This window comes from Dryobates pubescens, chromosome 13 (genome assembly GCF_014839835.1).
Source record: "Dryobates pubescens isolate bDryPub1 chromosome 13, bDryPub1.pri, whole genome shotgun sequence".
Classification (NCBI taxonomy): domain Eukaryota; kingdom Metazoa; phylum Chordata; class Aves; order Piciformes; family Picidae; genus Dryobates; species Dryobates pubescens.
In genome coordinates this window covers 13,527,929-13,547,002 of record NC_071624.1, presented here as the reverse complement: position 1 = coordinate 13,547,002, position 19,074 = coordinate 13,527,929, and the positions used below count along the sequence as shown (strand labels likewise).

Genomic DNA, 19,074 nt, shown 5'->3' with positions numbered 1-19,074 from the left:
GCAGTCTGTGGTACAGACAACTAGTAGATACCTCCTGTGATGAGTACATAAGAAAAAAAAGCTGGTCAGATTAATTCTAAGTACCATTCCAAAGTTTTTACCATTTTAATTTCTAACTGTTGCAAAAAAAGGTAGCAAATTAAACTGGATACCTGGTTTAGACATCAAACACCTTTTTTAAAACTTCCTGGAGAACCAGCTTGATAGAAACAAGATTATTATAAAGTAGGAATTATTTTCTACAGAGGAATGTTTATGAGACTGTCTCATCCTTTCATGCACCTTCCCTACTTACATATTTCATCCTGCTTGTGGATTTCTTTCAAACCTTTTGGCCTCCTCCTTTTGCAGAGCAGTTTCATCTACACTCTTCCACTCTGAGACTGCTGGCCTGCCTTTTTCTCTCTCTGATATACTGCCAGTGGGTCCCATTAAAGTAATTAGTTTTCAAACATACGAAAGTCTAAACTTTCAAACAAGTATAAGCTAAGTAATCAAAACAGTCTCCTGTTCTCTATAGGTCTTCATGCAGCTGAGTGTTTTGCTACTGTTCATCAGTCCTTGGCTTAAGTAGTTGAGCAGGTCTGCTTTAGGATATTTGAAAACATGATTTAAAAAAAAGTAACTGCTGTGCAAGCTTAGTATACCTGCTGGGTAATCAGAGCAGACAATGTAGGTGAGGCAAAATGGACGTGTAGAAAGAAGTGGCCTTGCTGAAGATACATGATCAAGCTGTATGATCAAGCTCAAGGTAAAATCTAGGTTTCTTAGAGGTGTAGTTTAAAGAACTAACAACTGCATCGAGCTGCCATGAATTGTGAGAATGGTGGCAGATTAAAAAAACCCCAACAAAACACAATGTGATTTCCTGAGTAAATTACCTCTTTAGAGACATCTGCATATTGGGTTTAGACTAACATATAAATAAATGGCAGTGCCAGGGACTGGTGGCTTCCTATGTTTTGTATAAATTTAATTCCAGAATAGAAGGGATGGATCCTTATTTAGTTGCTAAGAGTTGCTCTTAATTTGCATCCAGCAAAAATACACTGTATGCCAAGAGTTTCTGAGCCTTTGTGAGATTTTCTGCTCGGTTCTTGTAAAACCTCACAGCTTCAAGGAATGCTGCTCTGCACCAGCATTACAAATACTCACAATTTGTACAGTTTCAGTATGTGTCTTAGCCAAAAGCCGTATATTACCCAATTTCTTTGAATGAACCTCTTTCAAAGAAAGCAAGCTCATTATTTTTAGCTTGCTTCATTTATATGCAGCTCATAATCTGCTGTTCAAAACTTGAGAAGCGGCTAGTGAATAACTGGAAAATACCAAGACAAAACAACAAACATACCATCATAACTACTGCCCTAGCATTGTGAGCACTTCTAGTAAAGGCTTCTAACAATGACAAATGATCAGTTTATCATAATGCAATTGCAGGTAGGCTAGGGGTTATGACTCATCAACATCACTGGAGATTGGTTAGCATTCCAGCTATGTGCCCAGATTTTCAGACTTTTGTAATTTAAAGTTAAGTTTATGTTGATCTTAACAGCTGATAAAAGATTCGGTTTAGCATCGAATTCAGTTTTATGTTGCGTGCGTTCTTTGCAGGCTGTTTTATTCATGCAAAAAATGCATAGCTGAGAGATTACCTTTAAAAAAACACCCTAATAATTGATTAATAGTTGGGGATTTCTTTATTTCAGGTGGCGTTGTAACCAACACTGTTGTGATATTTTTATAGGTTACCAAATAAACAACGACGGGACGTGAACTCGCATTTGAGACAGCTTGCTTTACTTCTCCCGGTGAGTTAACTGTGTCTTAAGTGTTGGGAAAGCAGTGCAAAACAAATTTTTTTGTAACTTCTAAAATATTTAGTAACACTTTTCAGGTCCACTAAAACATGTGAAGCCCTTGGGGCTTCATCTTGTAAGAATTTTCATGCGTACTTCATCATTTTTCTGTACACCCACCGCAATCATACAACTAAGTGTTTGACAACTCAAAACTTACTGAAATGTGAATGATTAATACAGATCATTTCATGTAAATATGAAATGCCAATGGTAGAATGTTAAATATCTTTAATAATGCAGGACACAACACAACAATTAAGGGCATGAAGTTGATTGCCGATGCAATTTAAAAGTTCAGGAGACTAGAACTAGCCAAGGCATTAAAACTGACAAGCCTGTTCTTGTGGAAAAGTGTCAGAGGAATTCTGATAGCCATGTGTGGTCAAGATTTCTGCTTTGTCTAAATTAAGCTATCTCAAAACATAACACTGCATAAGACATACATAAAATCCCATGCCAACATTTGGCAAAGCGTTACTTATGTTCAAGCATTTGTGCTGGAAGAAGCTGACTATATACAGCATCAAGGCAAACTGTTTTGAAAGTGTTTATTTTGAATTTCCTGGGAAGCCAAATGCTGCTGAAAATCCCATTCTACAATAGTAATTTACCCTCCATCCACTTCTAAAACACTCATAAAAGTCAACAGGAGGGATGGTACCAGGTATATAATATACTATAAAAACTTTCAAGATGTCTTATTGTTGGTTGTTAAAATAATAGGCATTTTAGAACAGTGACTGTGGGATGAATTCAGCTTCTGTTCTGTTTCCATCTGGCCTGCTACTGTTTCCTTCAAGATGGAAACAGCACACACTGGGTTGCACACATTGTCCTATGAGATAATACTCTCTCTTGCATCCACACAGTTGAGCATTTAGACTTGGTTCTTTTGCTGTATTTGTGTAATCCCAGGGCGTGCTCCTGCAACCATCAGGTTTGTCTTGCCGGAGCCCAAATGTACTGAATTAAACAGGACTTATTACATAACTGAAGTTGGATGTTTGTAGGTAAACAGTCTGCACAGCTCGCTTCAAGTTCTTTCTCATGCAGAATCCCCACCTTAGAGGTTCAGGATTTAGGAAGTAGCTACATGCCTTAGGATCCTAAACCAGTCTCTGCAATGTTTTAGGTAGTTACAGTGTAAATGGAACAAGTTGGTAACTAAAGGCTAAATCAAATTCTTATGCATGTTATGATAGTGAAATAGCTTTGAAAGAACTCCTGGGGCACTGTACTTCTCTACATTCTGTTTCTGCTTGTGGTGCTGGCTCAGTGGAAGGCCACTTCACCTTTCTCCTTGGATTTTATGTCAAAGTGTGCAGTGAGCAAATAACACAAAAGGTTATCCCTGTAAGGTACCTGGAATTGCAAAGGCAGTGTTGAACATACCTTTGTTTTTTTTTTTCCACCTGCTTTGAAATTTTAGTTCAGGATCTCCTATTTACAGGAGAGATAGACAAGGAAGAAGGGGTGGAGGGGTGGCCATGTACATCAGGGAGGCACTAGATGCCATTGAGCTAGAGATTAGGGACAATCAGGTTGAATGCTTGTGGGCAAGAATTAGAGGGAAGACCGGTAGGGCAGACATCCTGGTTGGAGTCTGTTATAGACCACCCAACCAGGAGGATGATGTCGACGAAGCATTCTATAGACAGCTTAAGGCTGTCTCAAGATCTCCTGACCTTGTCCTTATGGGCGACTTCAACCTGCCTGACATCTGCTGGGATCTCAACACAGCAGAGAGGAGGCAGTCTAGGAGGTTCTTAGACTGCATGGAGGACAGCTTCTTATCCCAGGTACTGCGTGAGCCTACCAGGGGCAAGGCTATGCTTGACCTCCTCTTCACCAACAGGGAAGGGCTGGTGGGTGATGTGGTGGTTGGAGGCTGTTTAGGGGCCAGTGACCATGAAATAATAGAATTTTCAGTATTCAGTCAAGCTAAGAGGGCCAGCAAGAAGACCTCCACTCTGGACTTCCGGAGGGCGGACTTCAGGTTGCTCAAGGAAATAATTCAGAGGGTTCCTTGGGAGAAAGCCCTTAAAAATAAAGGGGTCCAGGAGGGCTGGACCTGCTTCAAGAAAGAGCTGATGAAGGCTCAGGAGCAGGCTGTGCCAATGTGCCGGAAGAGGAGCCGCCGGGGCAGACGGCCAGCCTGGCTGTGTAATGAACTTTTAATTGAACTAAGGGAAAAAAAGAGGGTGTATAATCTGTGGAAGAAAGGTGAGGCAACCCATGGAATGTTTAAAGAGGTTGCTAGGGCATGTAGGAGAAAAATTAGGGAGGCAAAAGCATATTTGGAACTTAAACTGGCCTCTGATGTGAAGGACAACAAAAAGTCCTTCTATAAATATATTAATAGCAAGAGGAAGGGCAGGGACAACCTCCACTCCTTGGTTGACATGGAAGGAAATGTTGTAACACAGGATGAGGAAAAGGCAGAGGTACTTAACACCTTCTTTACCTCAGTTTTTACTAGCTGGAAAGAACGTCTACCAGACAGCTGGCCTGCAGAACTGGCAGAGAGAGCCAGGGAGCTGCATGGTTTCCCTGTGTTCCATGAGCAAGTGATAGGAGCTCTCCTCAGCAGCTTGGACCCCCACAAGTCCATGGGACCAGATGGGATCCATCCTAGGGTGCTGAGAGAGCTGGCAGATGAGCTGGCCAAGCCACTCTCCATTATTTTTCATCAGTCCTGGCTCACTGGAGAGATCCCACATGACTGGAAGCTGGCCAACGTGGTACCCATCCACAAGAAGGGCCGGTTGGATGAGCCAGGGAATTACAGGCCTGTCAGCCTGACCTCAGTGCCAGGAAAGATTATGGAGCAGGTCATCCTGAGTGCAATCACGCAACACTTAGAGGATGGCCAAGGGATCAGGCCCAGCCAGCATGGGTTTAGGAAGGGCAGGTCCTGCCTGACCAACCTGATCTCCTTCTATGATCAGGTGACCCGCCTGGTGGATGTGGGGAGGCCTGTGGATGTAGTCTACCTGGACCTCAGCAAGGCCTTTGACACCGTTCCCCATAGCAAACTCCTGGCCAAGCTGTCAGCCCATGGCTTGGATGGGAGCACACTGAGATGGGTTAGGAACTGGCTGGAGGGCCGAGCCCAGAGAGTGGTAGTGAATGGTGCCACATCCAGCTGGCAGCCAGTCACCAGTGGTGTGCCCCAGGGATCAGTACTGGGCCCCTTGCTCTTTAACATCTTTATTGATGATCTGGACGAGGGCATCGAGTCCATCATCAGTAAATTTGCTGACGACACCAAGCTGGGCGCAGGAGTTGATCTGCTGGAGGGTAGAGAGGCTCTGCAGAGGGACCTCGACAGGCTGGGCAGATGGGCAGAGTCCAACGGCATGAGATTTAACACATCCAAGTGCCGGGTTCTGCACATTGGCCACAGCAACCCCATGCAGAGCTACAGGCTGGGGTCAGAGTGGCTGGAGAGCAGTCAGGCTGAGAGGGACCTGGGGGTGCTGGTCGATGGTAGACTGAACATGAGCCTGCAGTGTGCCCAGGCAGCTAAGAGGGCCAATGGCATCCTGGCCTGCATCAGGAACAGTGTGGCCAGCAGGAGCAGGGAGGTCATTCTGCCCCTGTACACTGCACTGGTTAGGCCGCACCTCGAGTACTGTGTCCAGTTCTGGGCCCCTCAGTTTAGGAAGGATGTTGACTTGCTGGAACGAGTCCAGAGAAGAGCAACAAAGTTGGTGAGGGGTTTGGAACATAAGCCCTACGAGGAGAGGCTGAGGGAGCTGGGGTTGCTTAGCCTGGAGAAGAGGAGACTCAGGGGTGACCTTATTACTCTCTACAACTACCTGAAGGGAGGTTGTAGACAGACGGATGTTGGTCTCTTCTCCCAGGCAAGCAGTACCAGAACAAGAGGACACAGTCTCAGGCTGCGCCAGGGGAGATACAGGCTGGATGTTAGAAAAAAGTTCTATACAGAAAGAGTGATTGCCCATTGGAATGGGCTGCCTGGGGAGGTGGTGGAGTCACCATCACTGGAGGTTTTTAGGAGAAGACTTGACGGGGTACTTGGTGCTGTGGGTTAGTTGCTTGGGCGGAGTTGGATTGGTTGATGGGTTGGACGCGATGATCTTGAAGGTCTCTTCCAACCTGGTTTATTCTATGTATTCTATGTATTCTATGTATTTCTTTGTTGTGGGGATTTGTTTCTAGAACAGTAAGAGGGAAACATAAACCTGGGTCTTTGAAAAAACAAAACCCAATCTGTACTGTAAGGTGACAATTTAAGAAGAGATATACACATTGTATAGTAAAGTACTTTTGGTTTTGGTGGACATCAGCAGTACTTAAATACAAAGTATATTTCACCTACACTCACAGACCTCACTGAGCTTAGTCAGAAACTCCCCACCAAAGCTAGTAACATTGAAGGTAAACAAATCCTCAATCTCTGTAATAATGCTTTATTACATTGCTATAGTTGTTAATGTTCTCACCTTTTAGAAGTCTTCCAATAATTAGATGAGTTACAGCAGGTTATTAGTAAAATATTTGCTCTCCAAACATCTTTTAAAGTAATTGAACTAAGGAATTATTGCTGTGGATTTTACTTTTATGTCTGGAACAAAACACCAGGAAAGAAGGAAATGGTGACTGGCATTCCATATCAGATCCTAAATTTGAACACTAACTTCAGAAGAGCTTTTGCATTCGAGTGTAGGAACAGGCATTATATGTTGATGTATAATTTTGCATTTGAATATATAAAGTTAGATGCTTATGCACCCAGGGTCCAGATGAATACTCCAGTTTCACTTCATGAAGTGCAAGCTCTGTGAGAACTCAGAGTCTGTGAAAACAAGATTGTTTTTGTCTAGCAGTCCAGACACTAAGGTGCCTGACTCAATCGCTCTCACTTTGGATGGCTTTATGGTTCCCTTTATTCTAGACTGGCAGGCAATTGCAAATAGTTTCCTTAAGCTAGTGCAAGCCTTACCAGAAGTCTTGGAGATACTAAGAAAGGACCTGTAATGCTTAGGATGTGCCAACCTTTTCGCTAGTATGTGGTTTGGTCCTGTACTTGTATGGTAACTTGGATAGTTTGTGTTCCAACATGGTTTAATAAACATTACAGTAGGTAATTTCATTGCAAAGAAATTAGCTCTTTATTATCTTTGACTCATTTGAAAGCTCTAATTAAGGACATGGTAAACATGAAAATCTCTCCTAATGCCTTAGGCATTTTAGGTGTTATCTGAAGAACGTTAATGCTTCCTGTTAGCACAGAAATATACAAAAAAGTTTATTTGATGAACTCAGGTGGGTTTTTATTTTCAATAATGGTAAGTATACTCAGTAGGAACAGTATTTTTAATTCAGCAAACTTTTAAAGAGAATTTGATTTGAATTTGATTACATTTGGGCTAGAAAAATAAAAATATGTTGAATTACAGGGATTTAAATTACGTCAGTCACAACATTAGTATGTTTTGACTTGATTTTTCTATTGCAAAGTTGGTTTCAACATTTTAAGGACTCAAAAAATTCACAGTGATGCCAGACACCTCGATACTCCATTAGATTTCCTTTTAGAAAGTGGCATACATTTGTTGAAACCTTGCAATACGTTACTCATAGCAAAGAACTTCTGCTTTTTAAAGGGTATGAATGCCTGTTTGCCTTTCGTGTTACCATAAAACAACACATACTTTAGCCTTGTTTATCAGAAATAAGCAGTAATATGTATACTCCTTCCACTGATCACATTCCCTGTTAAAACCTGTTTGCTCTCCTATCACAAGCAATATTACAACACGTTATTTCTCATTATGGAGATCAGATAAGACAAACATGAAAGAGTAACTGCTGTCATTCAGTTCTGGAAAGCAGAGAGTGCTGAATCAGAGCCCTCACTCCACTCACATATACTATATACAATCCCGTGTTTGACATTGACTTAAGTTTAATGTCCCTGATGACCGTTGGGCAGATTTTTAAGTGCTGTGCAGAGTCACACCAAACAGCAGTGGCCAGCTTACACTTATTAAAACTGCCACTTCTTTGTAAACAGCCTCGGAACTACCAACACTACATGCAAGGCTGGTGCCACTGTACGTGACAAAAGCATTTGATTGTTCTTGGCAATGAACACAAAGGCAGACTGGGTCAAAAAGCAAAGAAATTAATTTGGGAGATCAGTGAAAACCTTTACTCTACTTTGGGATTTCCTCCTCCTCCCAAACAGAATTGGCTTTCCAAGGAAGAGCCATGTGAAGGAGAGCAGAAGTCAAGGTTAAAGTCATCACGTCCAAGGCACTAGTATGTTTGTACCAGGGAGCAGCATTTTCTGCTACAGTGATTTGGATCAATAGGATCATGAGACAAGATTTCTGCCTAAAATGTTGAAGTCACTTACAACATGTGTTTGAATTCATTCTACAAAGTCATTCCAGGGCTTAGCAAAATCAATCCTCATCCCGTGTGGGGAAGGAAGAATAAGGATCTATCACCTTTAAACACAACACCCTCTGCAAATCAACGGCTTTAGTCTGGCATGAAATCTTTGCAGCCTTTGCAAAGCAAGTGCTCTGTCTTTTCCCTTATTGTTTGCCCTTCACTTGACATACAGGAAGAGATGCATCAAGAGGATGGCAGGAGACATGTGTCACTTAAAGCATGCCATAACAATGTTTGTCCTGGAATGCTCCCTTGAATCTGCTTGAACAAGCAGGCATAACAAATGAATAAATATAAACAAAAGTTCACCTAGTTAAAAAGTTGATAGAACCCCTTTTCCATCCTCCCCCTTAAGCAGAGCTAGCCCCAGGCAAGCAGTTCCCTTCAGCCCCGAGTTGGAATGCCACGATCATATTGCACCAGTTCACTTGTTGCACGGTGCCAAGGTGGCATCTCCCCTCCGCTCAACCCACAGAAACTTCACAGAATCACGTTTCAGCCCATCCCGTTCAGAGGGCTTCTGCTCTCCAGCCTGCTTGCCGTCTCTTACCTGCATGTGTCCCTGGTACATTCTGCTTTCTCTGCTTCAGGTGCCCCTCAGGCCGACAGGTTGGGTGTACGCTGGGGTGAGGCACTCCTCCTGTGCGCTCGACTAAAAGAAAGGAGGGGGGAGGAAAAAAAAAAAAAAAAAAAAAAAAAAAGGCAAGCGCCTGACCCTGAGCGAGCTGTATTTTCTATATTTTCTAAAAGCTTCAGTTTGCTCTGGCAGCCCCTTCACTGCTCTCACTGACCCAGCGATCCGGGCTGCCTGCTTCCCTCCGCTCCTTTCCTTTCCGCCTCCCTCTCCCTCTCCCTCTCCTTTTCAATGCGGCGCTGCAAACTGCAAAGGAGCTGTTCCTCGCGGGGTGCTGGGGGGAGGCGGGCCGGACCCAGGCGGCGGCGGCTGCGGGGCCGCCGGGCGGGGAGCGCCGCGGGGCGGAGCGGGTCCGCCCGCTGCCTGGCCTCGCCCGCTACACCGTACCTCACCTCGTCCCGCTGCCAGCCGCCCCGGCCTGCCCGCCTGGCGGCCCCGGCGGCCCTCCCCCGCCTCCCGGAGGCAGCCCCGGCCTCCGTCCCCTATTCCCTCCTCCCTTCTCTCCTCCCTCTTTCCCTTCTTCCCCTCCCTCCGTCCGCAGAGGGAGCGCTCGGCATCCGGGGAACGCGCGGAGCCCCGCGGAGCGCCGCGGCCAGCGGGCGGAGCCCAGTTTGGGCACGGGGGAGCGGCGGTTCCCGGCCCCACCGCCCCGCCGGGGCTGGCGGCTTCCGCTGCAGCAATTAAAAAAAATAAAATAATAATAATAAAAAGCAAGCTTAACAACAAAAGCGGAGTGTCCCGAAGACAGGACACGGCAAAACCTATAACTGGCACACGGAACCCCCTAGATGGCCGCGAGTTTTCCCCTTAGGCGTGAAAGGAGAGAGTGGTACGCAGGGAAAGGGGCCGACGGACAGGCGCATCCCGCGGAATGGTGCATCCAGCCCTGGGGTCGGCTGCGTCCCTCTCGCAACCCTTCTCCATCGCCGCCGCAGCTGGGAGAGAGCTGCTGCTGCTGCCTGCAGCGGTGAAAAAGTTTGGCATTGCAGAACGAGGGGGATGTACCGGCTGTGGTGGTAATTGAACGGAATTTTCCCAATGTGCTGGGGCCAGGCCCTATCTTTTGCTGTGCATATGAGGAGCAAATGTGATCTGTCATAATTCACAGAAAACAGCCGGAGACTCTTGTTCTGGCTTGGTAGTATTGCTTGGTAATGTTTTTCCAAGGCTTACCAAAGGTAGCATCATGTATAAAAAAATCTGGCAATAGCCATAAATGTGTGAAATTCTAACCTTGTAAACTGGCACAACAGGCCTGGCTAAATCCTGCATGTAACAACTGTATCATCTTAGATCTAGCTTTGTTTCTCCTCTTCCCCATCCCAAACCTTAAACTTCAAATCCACTAAACACAGCAGCTGCTTCAATTCCATTGCAAAATTTTTGTCCCACCCAGTGTATCTATATTCAGTGGCACAGAAAACATCCAGCACCTGGAATTTGCTAGATTGTAGCTCAGAGCTCTTGGCTCTGAGCTTTGAAGTCTTGCTATTAAACTACACAAAACTTTATGACGCTTTTGATGGACCAGAGCAATCCAAACTTAAGCGTGTTGAAGTACTAGAGCAATGCAAAGTAGATTTCTTATTCCTGAATCCAGCACATTTGTATCATCACAGCTCTCATCTCAGCTGACTAAATACGCCTTTTTGAAGTGTTCCTAGTCAGCTAACAGGATGGGGTTTTGCAGAACACGAGTTTGTAAAGTCGGCAGCAATGGTGCACACAAAATCCAGCCAATTCTTTTCTTTTTTTTTTTCACTTAAGAGTTTTATCTTTTAGATAGACAGCAACAGTGCCAGTTCTGTTACATCCAATGAATATGTATCCAGCTCACTGAGATTTTCAGAACAGCCTAGAAGTTTAGCCATGTATTGGTGATAAAAAGAAATAAGAAATGAATATTTTTTTGTCTAAATCCCTTAAGCCGCTTTGAAAACCTCAATTAAGGGCTGATGAGCTTAAAATACTTCTTTGGGATTGTCCATACATGTTAGACATATCTTCCTGTGTAGTACAAAAGGCAACTGCACTTTGATAATTCAAATATATTTGAGGTTTTGTGGTTTCCCTTAAAATACGAAATAAGGAGTACAGATTTCTCAGATATAAATATCTGTCTGAATGTTCTTAATTTAGGAGAAAGTTTAGGTCTAGATGAAAAAACCCAAGTCCTATTTGCACTTGGAGCCTTTGAGTCTTTGCTGTTTGTTGAACAAAGCGGTATTAGGGCTCTTAAGCTTTTAGGAATTGTGAAGGCACACTTTTTCACTCTGGCTACAAATGATCCAGATTGTCCTTTCCTGACTTAGTGTGCAAATTTTCTAAAGTTCCTGAACATTTCTAAGGCATGTGAAAATTTATTATTTTTTTTTCTTTTTCCTCTAAATCTAAGTGTGTGCAGCATGATTTAAATTTTCCCTATGGGGTAGGAAAAAGTATGCTTCTATTTGAAGAACTGTTAATTCAGGAATGATTATTTAAGCCATGTTATTTGTGGGTGAGGGATGAGCATTGGTAGAAATCACAAGATTCCAATGTCAGATAGGCGATTTTGTAGAATAACATATTGAAATAGCCATTTTTCCTAATGCATCAGAGACTGGTGCATTCCATTTCACAATTTGTTGGTGCAATGTCCTACTGATGCCACATTTTGGCAGGATCTGGCCAATCCACTAAAGCAGGTAGATCCAGCTTTTACCGTTTCCTTAGAAGAGGGCTAAATTGGGCTTTGCATTGGTCATCAAGAAGACTGGCAAAGCAGTGAGTGCATAGAGAGGAAGATGTATGCATAGAGGGAAAACAGCAGTTTCTTCTTGAGGAGCTGTTCTTTAAACACCACAGTATCACAGTATCACTAAGGCTGGAAGAGACCTCAAAGATCGAGTCCAACCTGTCTCCACAGACCCCATGACTAGACCATGGCACCAAGTGCCACATCCAGTCCCCTCTTGGACACCTCCAGGGATGGTGACTCCACCACCTCCCTGGGCAGCCCATTCCAATGATGAATGCCTCTCTCAGTGAAGAAATTTCTCCTCACCTCTAGCCTAAACTTCCCCTGGTGCAGCTTGAGACTGTGTCTTTCATCTTTCAGTAGAAGCCACACTCACACACACAGTGCTGTGCTTCCAAAAGCACTCTGCCTTTGCTCTAACAGGCTTCAGCAAGATTGTTTCTTTCTCCATCCAGTTCTAATCTGAAATCAATTGTGGTATTTACTGCTCTGTTATAGTGCAGTTTTAAAAATGCAGTGGTGAGTGGGACAGAATTAACATGCAGCTCTCTAGCATAAATATAAAGATGAGTTCTGTAGATCTTAGGGAAAGGTGAGCGCCAGGACCCATGCTGTTTGTGGCTCAGCTGTATTTGTGAATGTGAAGGTCTGTTTTGTTACAGGGCCTGTTTAATTGCACCAGGTTTGCTTGCTTAAAATGCTTTTAAACCATTTTACTGTTGTGGTCTCTTTCGATCTGTTGGTGTGGCTGCGTTAATATTTGAACCAGTGGTGTCTGTGTGCAATGAGCTCTCTAAGCTTTATTGTTTGTTATGGCAAAAATGGGAAAAGTCATGGTAGAAAATATGAAAGTCATAATGTTTGTTAAGAAAAAGAAGAGTCACCATATGGCTCAACAGATTTTAATTAATATGAAATTGCCAGGGGAAATTAAAAACAAAAAAGTCAAATGAAAATGCTTTATTTTGCAAATAAATGTTCAGAATTTGTTTTCAAATACATTTTTGGGGCAGTTAGGGCTATTAGGAAGCCTGGAGATAGTGATGGTACACAACATGTATAGGGTGCCTTTGGAGGACCTGTCAGCCACCTAGTTCCTGTCCCAGAGCTGACATTTAACTCCTACTGGGAGGTGGTAGATAGTTCATTCCCATAGGCCTTATTGATATTTATGTCATTGTGCAAATTTAACAAATAGTTTTAAATCACTTTGAAACTGCACAAAGCAACACAACACATACAGGCTCCAAATTAATGACAGTTATCATAGTGTTCTTCATTAACAAAGTGATCAGAATGGCAGAGTCTATGGTTTCCATCCCAAGAAACCGTGTGGCAAGGACAGGTAATGATATTTTTTTAGGGAAATCATGCAGTGGTAGACAGACCTGCGCATTCCAAGTCAGAAAATTGAATTTATACTCAACATGAAGCACATATCTGAGTGCTCTTCCTTAACAGGAATGCTTTTTTGAAGCTGGGCGCTGTGTAACTTGAAGGAAGAGTTTCCGTAGCTGTGAGTCAAGTGTTCAATGGAAGGGTTTTAAATGCAAATTGAGGGTGATGATTAGTGGCACTGAAGGCAGCCCTTGCTTGTGCTGTAGTCCTGCAGCTTCAGAAGCAAGACTTGGAGAGAGCACTTTTGGGAACTTGGAGCTCTGTGTGTGTGGCAGGTTGTTCTACCCATCCCTGTGCTGTGCTTCTCAGATCTCTCTGAAGCTCTTGGTGTCTCTCATGTATGACAACAGATTGTGTTGCCAGCATCCAACGATAGCATATGTTTGGTTATAAAGACATGGATTTGCTGCTTTGTTCAATAGTTGATTAATGTTCTGGTGCATATACCTTGTATAAAACATCAGTGTATTAGCTCACGTAGCCATGGAGATAATAAGTCATTTGCATACATGGAAACTCTGGGTTCATTTAGGTCTAAGGCCTGCATTTTATTAAGAACTACATCTTTATAAACATTAATACTAATAAATATTTTTATGAATAATATTTTTTGCTAACTGAAATTTGGGAAAACATAGACCTGGTTAAAAATCAGCTACCAAAAATAAGCTAGCTTAGGCTTAGACTCAAGTGAGGTGCAGAAACTGAAAATTAGATTCAGTTGTTGATGTATTAATAATTTTAAATCTAATTAATTTTGAATCTAATTAATAATGCAGAATTAAGATTTATAATATTCTTAGTTCTGACAGAGTCTAATTACACTTTGTACTTTGTTTTCTAGTTGCAGTGGTAAGGTATGAATGGCACAACCACACATCAATGGAAGTGCTAATTATTTCCTGTGTAGTTACACATTGCTTTTATATGCCAACATGATTTATATGTGTTTAGGGAACGCACGTAAAGGAGGTGTTTGAGGTGCTTTACATACTTTAATGAATAATAAATATGAGCAACACACAATCCTAAATTAATTTTTAAAAGCTAAAAGTTTTGCTAATGATGCATGTGAACCATTTAATTAATGAGACTCAGTGTAGAAACCACCAGTCGCAGTAACAAATAGCAATTAGATTGCAAATTAGCCTGAGCAGAATAGTAGCAGGGTAATTCTTTGTTAAGTTGGAGTTGCACCACTTTTGTTCACCTGTGATTCTGCATCTTTCAGTAAATAGCAGCCTAGAAGTTGTCAACAGAATAATAATAAAAAACCCAAAGAACCCCCCAAAACCCCACTACATTGTTCCATAGTACAGCCATCGTAATTACAGACTCCGCGGTCGTGTTATTTCACATGAAGTTGCTGTTACCTAATTTCTGTATAGCATGCCCAGTTTTGTAAGCCCAGTTTTGTGCACAGTGTTGTGAGCAGGTGGAGATGGGACAGGGGAGGAGTCCAGCTGTGTCCCTGTTAGTAGCATCTCACAGGAAGTGTTGTACACCATTGTATTGGTGGTGGTATGTGATGGGGCAGCATTACTGCTGCTGTGTAGCCCGTGTCCCTTGTGTCTGTATCTGAAACAAGTCCTGTGGAGAAATTGTAACTGGCATGGAAATGGTGGGCTCTGAGAGGGTTTTTTCACATAGACAATATTGGGTTCAGCAGCAGCTAGTACCCTCTCTGAAGTAGAATACCAGTCATGGTTATCCATTATCATGTCATCCACATCAAATCATAACAGGAAGGGGCCTTCTGGTAGATTTCCCGCCTTTATCTGGTGTGCTTTAATTTGTTAGCACCATAGTTACTGTTGTTTGTCCAACCACGTATTCAGTTCCCTACAGGTTTTCTTGATTTGTAGAGAGTGTTTTGATGTGCAGTAACACTTCTCCTCACAGGAATGCCTTATACAAAAAGGGATCTTCTGCCTATTTATACAAAGAAAGGGAGAGAAAGTGTATCTCTCTACTTTTCCCATGCACCTGGGGACTCCAACAAAACTGCATTTCAGTGGCCAATACTCTGAATTTGGACCCTGGTCTGCTTCCACTGAAATAAACACAAACTTTTCACTAACTCAGTTGAAACAGAGTGCAGGGATAAAAGCCTCATCTATGTGAGCACTGCAGACTTCTAAACTGACCATTCCTCACTCACCAAGATTTTGAATCTCCAAGCATATACCCATCCTGTGGTTACTATGATTGTAGTGCAGCATCAATATATTAGGGCTAATTCTGAAACCTCTGACAGAAAGTCTCAAAACATGGGAAGACCACAGCCCCCAGGATAATCAGCTCCAGTGAATATGTGAAAGTTTTCACTATTGACCTTAATTAAATATGCACTGCTGAAGTTTATGACCTTTTTTCCTGTTAGCAAAATTTGACCTGTAAAAGGATGTATTCCCTGTCCCTTTGTAGCACATTTGAATGGTTGCATCTCCCCCAGTTTTCTCTTTGCCATTTTCTAAAATCTTGTCACTTGGCTTTTATAGATCTTGATCATTTTATTGCTTTCCTTTGACCAGTTTCCTTCAGTAATGGCTGAAACTGGACAAATACTCTAGCCTACTCTTGTTGAGCAGGCCATAAAAATACCTTCATGTCTATTCCATGTGCTATTACTGTTTATGCGTTCCCTCCATATGCTGTTGCAACACCATGATGTCGTTAACTCATGTTCAGCTTGTGATTAACCTTCACTGATCTTCCCAAATCATTTGCTTACCCATTGTAGTTTTGGTGGTTGATTAGTCCCTACCTAGCTGCAGATGGTTTAAAATTCTGATCACATTGTTGTCTTGTTCTCACAAACTTTTCCAGCTTTATGTTGCCTGCAAATTTCACAGTACACTTTCTATTTCTTTAGCCAAATCATTAATCAAAATACTGACTTATATACTGTTCCGTGAAATGCCACTTAGGAAACCCTCCTAGTCTGACAATGAATCATCACTAACGGTTTTCTGAATAGAGTTAAGCAGCCATCTAACACTGCTTTTTCCCCAACCTGTTTATAACAATCTCAAATAAAGTTGTTATTAAAAATATTGAGTCTTTTTTGCCTGTCTGTAATGCCTGTTACCCTGTTGTACAGAGAAAAAGGTCTGCATTGCTGGTTGCTCAGCCCCTTGTTATATTCTAGATACTTAATTTATTTGATTGTTATAGTATTTCTGCTGTAATTAGAAGAAAGCTTTTGACCTTCTTTCCCCCTATTTTTAACACTAAGCACTGAGTTTGTACCTTTTTTGCAATTTCTATGTTCTGCTTCTGAGATTGCTTCAATTTATGCTGTGAGTATCTGAGGGTGAATTTGGTCAGGTATAGTAATTCTGACAACAACTAAATTGCATAAATATTTTCAAGCCTGTGTTAGGTCTGTTAAATTTATGATCCCAGCTGACCATCTTAGGTAAATTAAATCTAGACTTTTTTCACATACCAGTAATATTTTAACAGCGTGTAGCTCACTGGGGGTTCCAAGATATGTTCCAGAAACTGCATTTACCTGCTCCAAGCTCCTGACATCTGCGGCCAGACGGCTGCCAGTATCCAACTGGCTTTGATTTAAAGCTAGCTTTAGGATGTCTGCACTGTGTTGCCATTACACCAGTGAGTGAAATACAAACACATCAGCTTACCTTGAAATTAACAAAAATTACTTATATAGAATACTTGCTTACACATTAATTAAAATCTGTTTTAAATGGTTTAATAGTACTAGAATTGTTTACATAGTGCTAGTACCTAAAACGTGCTGGACCTCACATGAAAGGATGATTACCAAGGAATTTTCTTCTGATCATTTTTTTCTTGGGTAAAGAAAAAACAAGTTTTATAGTTCTCAAAGTGAAAATTTTTGCTCTTCTATTAGATTTTGTCCACTTGTCATTACTGATAATCTAGGGAATACATATTCCTCTTACCATGTTCCCTGCTTCACTATCTGTTGTACTTCACAAACCTTGAGAAATTTCTGGATTCCTCGACACATCCATTTAGAATGAATCCACATGGTTACATAAGAGATTGCCTGTCAGTGGAAGGTTTAATGTTGCCATATAAACTCTGCTTAGCTGGCATGAAAAAGATAAATGAATACCTTGTACCTCAGATCCTGTACAAAAGAAAGACGGATTTTTGTTGAAGTGTGAATATTCTTGATCTCTGGAGAGCTACTGCAATACAAAGGAGTTAAAAACTCACATCCCTAGCTCTTATGAATTTTTTTTAAACTACTGATCTTAAAGCATTTTGGAAGTAAGTGCTGTTATCTGTGTTTTGTACAGGTAGAGATAGAGATTGGGAAATTTCCTTTCTTCACTAACTGTGGAGGTTGTTAAACAGCTGCTGTTCAAGTTAAGACATTTTATGATCAGCAGCTCCAATAATGTTCATCAGGGAGTATTCAAGGAACTGCTTAAGAATGTCTCTGGACTGTTAATGTTGTTTTTTATTAATTGATATAGCACTGGGAAGGCAAATACTGTGCCAGAATTTTAAATGGGATGGCTTAGTAATTACAGGCCTTTCAGCCTGGTGCCAGTCCCTGGCAAAATAATGGAAGAGGGAGGTGGGGCATTATTAGTAAAGTAATAATCAGGAATAATGTAATTTATGGCAATTCTCATTGGTTTATTGAAAATATATCTTGTCAGACTAACTCAATAGCTTTCTTTTGATATATGAGGTTTGGTCAATGAATGTTGTAGTGCTGATGTAATGGGCTCTCTTAGGGCATTTGTCATGGTATCACACAACCTCTGATTAAGAAATGAGAATAATCCAGATTCAACTGGGCAACACATTAAAAGGATCTAAGACTGCTTATCTGGTAGTCTTAATATGCAAAGTGGGAATCATTGTCTGATAGGATCCCTTAGGAACTGATGGACCAAGTCCCTTCTCCATTTCTTTTAATGACCAGAAAAATATTAAAAAATAATTAGTGGTAAATTTGTGTAGCTAGAATAAAGTTTGGGACTTTGGAAATAAAGTTAACTCATGAAGTAACCCATAAATCATATGTGCTTCAGTAACGCTGAAAGAAAACCCATATATATGTATCTATCTAGCTAGCTAGCTATGGTTGGATTTGATTTGGTTCTTTTCATATACATGAACAGATAATTTGGAGGATGACAGTTAGTTAAATGTAGGATTTTGCTGTCACATAGTGACGAAAGGCTTGAAGATGGCCTAAAGAGGAACTTCAAACAGGAATCATGAAGATATGCTACTTCTGTCAGTAGGGATGTGATAACTGCCTAAACATCTGAGTGCATGTGAAGATTCAGCTTCATGTTTCAAATAGGAAAAAAAGAGTTGGTGAAGATCAGGGAATGATTAATGGACTGGGCATTCTGTGCAGCAAGATGCTCAAGGGCTTAAACCTATTTAAGTTTAAGCAAAGATAATTTGTCCCAGTCTGTATCTATGTAAGGCACAGAAGAAGATACTGGAAAACTTTCAACACAGCAGTTGTTAAAAATAATAATAATAATAAAAAAGGTGGAAAGTTGGAAGTTTGGCAACGGCAGATTCTAGGTGGACATGTTTATAAAGAATTTCTGTGGATTCTCTGGACTTTTTAAAATCAAAATTCATTGTGGGTTTGTTTTGTGTTTTTTTTTTGTTTGTTTGTTTGGTTTGGTTGTTTGTTTTGTTGTGTCTTTTTTCTGAAAAATATATTTTGTTTCAAGTAGGAATTGATTTAGGCTGGACCTATAGTTGTGTTAATGGAGCAAATGATCATTTTAATTAGCGGTATAATCAAGTCTACCTAGTAGGACACTGGCAGAAGTTAGGGTAGTACCTGCTCTTACTGATTCCCAAGCTATGGTGTTACCCTTTGTACAATGCAACTTCCTATTAAGTAAGAGAAAGGCTGGGATTTCTTAAGTATATTTCTCTACACATACTCATGTCTGTGAATCCTGCTTTCATGCTCAGTGTGGAAGACTGATGGGGAAACTTTTTTCCCCATCTGTGGACCTTACCCA

The 19,074-nt window shown here is 41.6% G+C and overlaps 1 protein-coding gene across 6 annotated transcripts in view; it reads right to left on the bottom strand.

The window, feature by feature from the left end:
• PEX5L (peroxisomal biogenesis factor 5 like) overlaps positions 1-9,022 on the bottom strand; it is a 123,214-nt gene extending 114,192 nt beyond the window's left edge. For all 6 annotated transcript variants that reach the window (XM_054166312.1, XM_054166315.1, XM_054166313.1 and 3 more), the window contains exon 1: positions 8,842-9,022. In XM_054166312.1, coding sequence (XP_054022287.1) covers positions 8,842-8,862 — 21 coding nt within the window. In that variant the 5' untranslated portion in view covers positions 8,863-9,022. The remainder of the gene's footprint in view (positions 1-8,841) is intronic.
• Positions 9,023-19,074: the final 10,052 nt, after the last annotated feature.